The sequence below is a fragment of the Aptenodytes forsteri genome, unplaced genomic scaffold, assembly GCF_000699145.1.
Source record: "Aptenodytes forsteri isolate BGI_AS27 unplaced genomic scaffold, ASM69914v1 Scaffold26, whole genome shotgun sequence".
In the NCBI taxonomy this organism is placed as follows: domain Eukaryota; kingdom Metazoa; phylum Chordata; class Aves; order Sphenisciformes; family Spheniscidae; genus Aptenodytes; species Aptenodytes forsteri.
In genome coordinates this window covers 78,781-87,725 of record NW_008794125.1, presented here as the reverse complement: position 1 = coordinate 87,725, position 8,945 = coordinate 78,781, and the positions used below count along the sequence as shown (strand labels likewise).

Here is an 8,945-nt window from a genome sequence, read left to right as displayed (position 1 = left end):
AAAAAGCCCTTTTTGTTGTCCTTCACAGTGCTGGCCAGCTTGAACTCTAATCGAACTTCGGCTGCACTGATTTTCTCCCTACAGTGTTGAACAGCATCCCTGTAGTCCTCCCGTGTCGCCTGTCCTTGCTTCCAATGTCCATACACTTTCCTTTTCTGCCTAAGTTCTAGAAGATCCCTGCTCAGCCAAGCCGGCCTTCTGCCCTGCTTGCTTGACTTCTGACACTTTGGAATTGCCTGCTCCTGTGCTCTTGAAAGATGGCTCTTAAAAAGTGACCCCATTCATGGACCTCAATACCTTCAAAAGCAGATTCCCAGGGGACCTTACTAACTCCTACTAACTAACTTACTAGCTCCTTCAGCAGCCCAAAGTCTGCTCTCCCCATATCCATGGTCAAAGTTTTCCTGGCAGTTTTTCTCCTATCACCAACAATTTGAAACTCAACTACTTCGTGGTCACTGTGACCAAGCCAGCCACCAATCACCATTTCACCCACAAACTACAAATCTAGGAGGGCACCTTTCCTAGTTGGTTCCCTCAGTACCTGCGCCAAGAAGTTATCTTCAACGTGCTTCAGAAATTTCCTGGACCTGTTTGTGTCTGCTATATGATATTCCCAGTTGATGTCTGGGAAGTTAAAATCACCCATAAGGCCAAGGGCAGTTGAACTAGAGATATCCCTTAATTCCTTGTAGAATAATTCATCGGTGTCGTCGTCCTGGCTGGGTGGTCGATAGTAGACCCCCACAACAACATCCACTAATATATATATATGAATTAATATATATATTAAAAAAAGTAACTTTTTACTTATACATGTAAATTATGCCATAACACCTCATTCAGAACTGCCAAGCACTGACATCTTCATTGTAACCGTTTCCCTCATTACACAGATAGAAATACAAGGGTCTTTCCAGTGCATCTAAGAGATTAAAAAAATGTTAAAAGAAGGAAAAGTTAAGAATCCTCCATACAAGCTCCCTTAAACCAATAAGATGTTTGAATTAACATCCACAGGATGTTTTCTAGGACAATACAGATGGACTAGGTGAAAAAGAAATTCAGGGTGTTATAGATTTGTCTTTGGGATGATTATTATTTTAGGGTCTTGAAAACCTATTTATGAACTAAGGTTCCATTTCAGTCAGTGCCATACAAATGCAAAACAAACACCATTTCTGCCCCAAAGAATTCTGGCTACTAATTGTAGGTAGAATCTTCATAGAGCAAAAGTCAAGCACCTCCAGTGGGCCATCCTTGGAAATTAGCTGCTTGTTTCATACAAGATTGTTTTGCACTGAAGCAATAGTTATGGGATGCTATACAACAAAAGGAAAGATTCAATACACATCCTAAAGAAAATCTTTTCTTAATCAGACCACAGGGAATGCAGTTAGAGCAAGGGACTGCTGGGAGTAGAAATAGTGTCTGAGAATCATTTTCTGTGGACTGACAAATTTTACATACCTGCTCAGCCAGGATTTTCTTTTTCCCAATTTTATATCATTTTAACTTTATGCTTACTTCTTATGTTTCCCTAGTGCAGTTTGACATGATGCGTGCTTGTAACCTCATTGCCACTGTTGCTCTGACTGCTGGCCAGCTCATCTTCGTCCTGGGCCTGATGGAGCTACCTATCATTTCTCAGGATACCCAGTGGTGGGAGGAAGCCATAGCTGCCGTGTTCCAACTTGCCAGTAAGTCCACTTCTTTTTACTGATGGAAAAATACTTAGTCTCTATTAAATCCAGGTGGAAAAGAGTTTCTTACTTTATAAATCTTTCAAGTGACAAAGAAGAGCAAAAAGGCCTAAATCTAAAAGTAAGCTCATTGCCTCTTAAAAGCTCTCCTCATGAGATTCTACAGTATATGAATAGAAGCTTTTATCTTGGATATATCAGAATGAGTCTTCTGCCAACCAAGAAAAACAAGCCTTTATTATTTCCTATGAAACCAGGAAGGCAAACATGAAAGAAATAAACTAGATGCAATGTAACCCCACAATTTAGCAGTACAAAATATACCAAAGGAACTGTTTGAAAGCAGAGCAGAACAGCTGAGCAAATTTTTGAAGTCTTGCTGAAACTGATTATTTGCTTTTAGCTAACTGAATTTTACTCAATGACCATCAGCTGGATTTTGATAGACAGATACGTCTGCAATCTAGCAAAGAAAGCTGAAGTCAATTCATAACATCGACTGCTATAAATAAAATTCCCACAGTAATGCTCATGGACACAGACTGTATACAGAAACGAATGAGGAAAGGAGGAAATGGTTTTATCACAATTTCCATATTGACAGCAGTGGCAACAAACTGTAAACATTTTGTAATAATACCTTTCTTTACTACATAAAATAAGGCACTCAATGCTCATTACACCAAGAGTCCAATCCTATAAAATATCCATGCATGAAACTCATTAATGGAGTATAACATTCAGGCTGCTTACAAGATCAGATTAAAAATATATCATTATTATTAATGTAAACAGCAGGTTATAATAAAGTAACACCATTTTATTTTAAATTTTAATTTCAACTTTAAAAACTCAGAATATTTAGAATGGTATAAACCTACTGAGACCTCAGGTTTACACTGCTGCAAGATCAGAATCTCGCCTAGGTCACTTAAATACAGTCCTCATAGCAATAAACACCCATTAAGGATGATGAACCTGAAATCCAAACAAGAGGAGGAGACTGCAGAGGTTCTGTAACTCTCAAAGCATCTGATCCAGCTTCCAGGTGCAGCGAGACCGTCAAGCATCAGTCAGTGCTACCAAGAGACAGATATATAGCCTTGCCGTAACAAGACCTTCCTACAGCCTCTTCACGTACACCATGGTCTTTATAACTCTGGATACTTTCTGGATAGTTCTCCCCAATCATCGGTGTGATGCCTGCTTTACTCTCACTCCCTCCCATCCTCTCCAAAACTCGACATGTCTGTTTTTCCCAGAGAGGAAATGCATTCTGGCCCTGTTTAGATGTGTTGTTTCATTGACAAACAGCACAGTGGACAGCCGTGTGCCTTTCTTCTATCAAGGCTGCTAATTTTAGACTAGGGGTTTTTTTTTTTTCTTTTTTTTTTTTTTTCCTGTGCTGGAGTCTGTTTTAAACACAGTCAGAGAGAGACTGAAGGGCGCCAGGATATCCCGACACAGGAGAAGGAAATGCCTGCTATTACCTGTTATGCAAGCTGAACCTTGAAATCCCCAGTGCTGGGAGGGGAGAGGGGAGGAAAGCCAGAGTCAGAATGATTAACAAAACACTAATGAGAATGGCTGAAGAAGCTGTTGAATCGAGGAGTTCGTCTGCCTGCCTGTGTTCAAAAGGTGTGAAGAGATGGATCTGGCAGCTCGTGACAGTTAAAGACAGACATTGCGCTCTATGAATCAAAGGTCTCCCATCTGCAGAAATAATGCAATGACTTTGGTGGCTATCCCTGCCCCCCTTCCCCATCCTCCTTTGCAGTTATGCCACGGTCTCCTTCACAATCATCAGATGGTTTTCTGCCTTGCAGTCGGTAACATGATATTCATTTTACATCTTCATTATCCTAATGAAAGTTTTTTGTTTAAACAAATTCCTTCCTGATATCCAGAACAACCAGCTGAAGTCTTCTGGAATGTATACTTTTGAAAAAAGAGGATTCATCATATGTGCCATTATCCCAATATAAAATAGACTTCTTGGAGACCTCCATAGTTTTCCAGGCCAGTGGTACATCAACTGCTGACTACGTGGGTAACCAAGGGTCTGCACTCACAGGACAGGCGGTTCAGAGTCCAGCTTATGCCGACAAAAGAGGTTGTTTCCTCTTTCACAGAACCCAGCGTGTGCTCTGTAATATTGAGCCACTCAAACTGGCCACAAAAATCAGCCCCATCCACCAAATTCCCTGGATTGGGCCCAGACGACAGCATTTTACAGCTGAAACGTCTTTGATATCAGACAAAACACATGTGCAAACTGTGAGCAAGTCCAGCATTTCTGTTGCTCTGATGAAGGATTGCTGCTACATCTAGAGGCCAAGATTTCTTTATTGAAGGGGAGGAAAGTGGCTGCCCCTTATCCTGTAAGCCACAGGTAATACTCAGCCTCTGAGCCTCCACTCCAAGATGGTAACCTCTCATCTATTTTCAAAGTAAAATAGCAATATTAGGCAGAAATGTCAGAACAGCGGATACGAAGCTTGTATTTAAAAGCACTTTGTCCATGCAAAACAGCCCGAGAGAAATCACTGTGAAGCTCTCCCCTACTTCATTTTAAGGGTTAAAGCCAATGTACTTCAGGCCAGACAGATCATTTGTGTGAGAAGAGCAAACAATATTTAAGAATATACACACTTAGATCTTATTAAATAACTCGAGTACTGGCTGGGTGATTTCTGTTTATTACACTTTCAAATACGTTACTGAAAACACAAGCACTCACCTCCCTTTTTTTCCATTTCAAAATCCAAATCATCTGGAGAATTGTTCTGCAATTGCTCATCCTGTCAGTAATTTCAGAAAAAATTCTCTTGAATCATGTCCCCTCTAATTCCAACTTCTGTTTGATCTCTAACTTCCATCCTGGAATATGCCAAGAAGTGCTGAAGAGAACTGCAATGGTCACTGGTAGAATAAAATCTAATATTATGGAGGAAGGCTTGAGTATATGGCTCAGAATCATAAGTCAACCTACAATTTACTTATTTTTAGTCAGAGTTTACCCACTGAAACATTACGTGTGGGTTTCATTAGAGTTTCCCAAGGTCTGAACAAAAGTCCTTTTTCTTTTAGAAAACTAAGTGTACTAAGTATTATCTTCCAAACCCTATCACAAGTTCAAATCTACCATCTCTGATCCCACTAGAGCTTGCAATCACTCCAGGCTCCACTGCTTTTTCACTGCTGCCACCTGCACAAGCATTTGACAGTCATTCAAAAAGGATGGACCTCTGACAGAAAATAAAGCCCCAGGAAGCAAAGAGGAAGGAAAGAAGAGAGGAAACAGCATTGCTCCTGGGACAGCAATGGGATTCACACAGCTCCAAAGCTCCGCAACCTCACATCTCCCAGTTAACAGGAAAGCGAGCTGTTTGCTTTGGAAAAGGCATGTGGTGAAAATGGAACCAGCGTCGTATGTGGAATTTTGTGTCAATGCTCAGAAGTTTCCCTCTAGAGAGTTTTGGGTTTTCTGGTTTTTTTCCAAGGAACTGTTACAAACTCAGTGTGGTGAATATAGGATGGATAACAGAGCTGACAGAAGAGCAGTTGGAAAGGGAAATCCATACTAACAGGATAGGGAATAAAGGGCACTGCAGAGAATACTGAACTACTACAAGCAGTAACCTGCCAGACTGGATCAGACCTTAAGGGACTCTAGCTAAGTCTCCAATCTTGTACAATGGTGATTATCACAGACTTTAGAGTTAAATGTTAGAAACATAATGGGGAAAATCCAGGATAAAATATCCCTTACATTAGATCTCATCCTAGTTTCTGAAAGTGCAAGATTGGAATAAACCTGAATCATGATGATTAATATTCTTGCCAACCCATTTTCAGCATTAAATTACTTTAATACATAATATCCTGAAGATTAAAAAGTTTTGTGTTCCTACTGAGCTTGTCATTTACAGCCAAATAAGTTACAATCTCACCTCTCTCTCGAATTTCAAGCATTGCATTCCAGCTTTTCCTACCGTGTTTTTCTGCTGACGGTGTATTTCACTCCAGACCCCTAACGCATCACAGGAAATCTGAGTTCAAGCATACTCTCATCTCTGTGCTATTAAACCTAAATCAAACAATTGTTAGACCATTTACCTTCTCTCCTCTTTCTGGGTACTACAACTTTAGATTGGTTGATATCCAGAAAATCTTAATGCAGAACAGACCAGCAAAGCAGCCATTGGAGAATACAGCTGAAGATATTCATGATAGCAATGTGATCCTGATTTCTGTATTACTTCCTTCCACCTTTTTCCTTCACAACACCCTCAAGCCAGATCTGTTCTAAGATGAAATCTATGGAGCTGTAAACCTAATACTTCCTGAAATGGAAGCAAATAAATGAGACACTGTAAATAACCTAAAAATCATAACAAAAAGAGAGAACTTGACTGCTTGATTTGTGCTAAATGTTTTCATTATTTCTCCTCAGTGCCAAACTTGCACACTCTTTATGTGGACTGCAAACCTCACAATAAAATGATCTTGTTTTCACACGTTTGCAAAATGAACCGCATTTGCAAAGATCTTAAAATATGGAAGCCTACCCCACTTATTTTGACTGAAATGGTTCATGTAAGCAGCTGAACCAGCAAACTGAGAAGGGCAGTAGCTCACAAGAAGTGTGTTGAACTCTTCAACTGGTATAACTGCAGCAGGGAGAAGATCTGCGTATATTCTTGTTGTCTAAATACTGATATGAGCAGCAGGCGATTTGTTGTAGCATCTCAATGTCAAGGGCATGTATTCTGATTAGAAATACAGTAACAAATATATTCCCAGATAAATATCATTTGGCTATGCAAGTATAAGGAACATGTTTTATTACAGACACAGCATTAGAAATAATGCAGTAATGCAGAAAGAAGCGTGTGAAATGAAGAGTTCTTCAATTCAAATATTCACTTTATTGCTTATGAACATGCATATTATATAGACATGAAGATGTCTCCTAAAAAAGTTTCAAACTGAGTTGCCTGGCTAGATCCACAGTTACGCAACTCTTACCCTTTGATGCATCAGGAGATGGACAGAGCATTTGAAAAATGGAAGCAGAAGATGACCACTGAAACTTCCAGGAGGATCACTTGTCAGTAACTGCTTCTCTCTGCACAAGTTGTTTTTGCTCAGGCTGACAAGAGCTCTTACCTGTGTCTAATACGAAGTTTACTGCAATCAAAAGCAGAGCTTTCATTGACTCCAGCTGCCTCTGAATCCAAGGTGCCAAGAAATGTTTGCCGCTGACTTTCAGTGTGAAAGTCTGCACATTTATCCTTATTTAAACAGCTGCCCAACAGGAATTATGTCTAATTCACAGGGAATGCTTTTCAACCTTCAGTTCAAGGACTGGCATAATTTCTAAGGAAACCTCCAAAAGGTAACCAAGAAAAGCAAGTTCACTGTTAGTAGACCTAAACATGTTAAACAGTGCTCTGCACCTCCCTTTGAAGACTTCCAACCAACATAAAGTAGAATTAATTGCCTTACACTGACTAAATCTCCCAGCCTTATCAGGTTAAAGACAAAGAGGGACTGACAAACTCAAAGAACACCACAAGTAGTGGTGTTCACCATTGTAAGTCAGTGGTGAAAAGTGAAGGACAAGAGGGTCTTATTGCCCCTGAGAAGCTTTGCTACTCATAACTTGTTTCATTCTAAGAGATGTTACGTTCTACCAAAATCCTTGGAAGGAAATTTTTATTGTACTCAACAATGTACAACTGAAAACTCAAAGGCCACTAAAGTCTCTGTGGCATTGTAAACCAAAGCAAGCATACTTCTTCTACAGCTTTCAGCCTGGTAGTACAACAAAGAGCACACAACCGTTACAGAAGCTCCACATTTGCCTTGCACTGTAACAACTCTCTTGTGCCAAGCTGACACAGGAGAAGGTGTTAATTGATTAATCATTTACATAAGTCCTGTAGCAATCACAGTTTGGGAATCTATCTCACTTTGATAAATACAGTTGAGCTCCTACAAGCAGCTTATTCAGGCTTGTGACTCATTGCAGCTAAATCATTCCCTGTAAACATCTACAGGGTATGTAGAGATGCGGGGTGAAAAATTTCCCCTCCCTGTTTGCAGTTTTGCTGCACAAGCATGGGCTGTGAATTCTGAACAGTCTGGCTGCTCTATTTTCCTTCTTCTCCCTCTTCCTGGCAGCAAAAGTCATCCTATAGGACAAGCTGTAAAGAGGAGGATTATAACTCCCAATATAGACTTTCTACCAACCCAGAAAAAACATAATATAGATTTCTTCAACTGTACAATCAATGTACTAATAAAAAGGAGGAATGCGAATCAATGGGTGTCTGGGAAAAAAAAAACAAAAACAAACTATCACAGAAGTAAAAGAGTGACTATGAGTGTTCTTTTAAAATGCTAAAAATCTGTAGCTGGCTTGCAGCCAGCTACAGTCAAACAGGAAATTCAGTATACAGATCTGAAATGTAAGTTCAAAAAGTAACATTCTCCCAACCCACCCTCACTCACACAGTCAATACTGTCCCAACCAAAAGTCTTCCTAGTGAATTCGTTATCTGTTTCCTTCCCCAGCGGAAAAGCCCCCCCATCCAGGCTTGTTTTGCTACGGATGGGAAACAACTAGAGATAAACAGCGTCTCTATGGGAAAATAAAGTACTTTAAGTAATCTCATCAGGATTTTTAGTGAAGATGTGGCCTCTGTGCAGACTTTAGACAATACACAATAAAATGATCTGAAATTGACGTACATAATGAAATTAATTCAGGGAAATTCAGCCATGCATCTAAAAGTCTTGTCATCGCTACAAAACAGAAATGAAACTAAACCAGATGAAAATGTTTAATATTTTCATAACTAAATTTAAAGCAGTATTTCCCATCTGCAGCCCTCCTCAAACTGTATTGTAAATTAAGAGATCAAGAAGACTGATGGCAAGTAGAGCAATTTTCTGGTTATTCTTAGCAGAGTTACCTTTGGGAAATGGTCTGGAGGCCAACTGTCTCCCTCCAGGTATTTTATTGGAATACTGAAACGAAGTTGTTGCTTAATGTTACAAGTATCTATCTAAAAAGTGAAAAGTCACCACAGTCAGTTTTAGTCACGGAGACAGAAGCTATTCTTAATACAAGGTTAATTTTTATAGATGTACTTCTAACTGTTCCGAATACAGAGCCAAATTCTGCATTGGTATATTTACATTAACAACTGAGTTATACCCATATTACACAAC

At 39.7% G+C, this 8,945-nt stretch overlaps 2 protein-coding genes across 2 annotated transcripts in view; one reads left to right on the top strand and one right to left on the bottom strand.

Moving 5' to 3' along the window:
• IFT140 (intraflagellar transport 140) overlaps positions 1-8,945 on the bottom strand; it is a 96,388-nt gene that overhangs the window by 34,593 nt on the left and 52,850 nt on the right. The gene's annotated exons all lie outside the window — the stretch shown is intronic.
• Positions 1-8,945, top strand: part of TMEM204 (transmembrane protein 204) — a 28,514-nt gene that overhangs the window by 13,342 nt on the left and 6,227 nt on the right. The window contains exon 2 of the mRNA XM_009277135.1: positions 1,545-1,700. Within this exon, the coding sequence (XP_009275410.1) occupies positions 1,545-1,700 (156 nt within the window). The remainder of the gene's footprint in view (positions 1-1,544; positions 1,701-8,945) is intronic.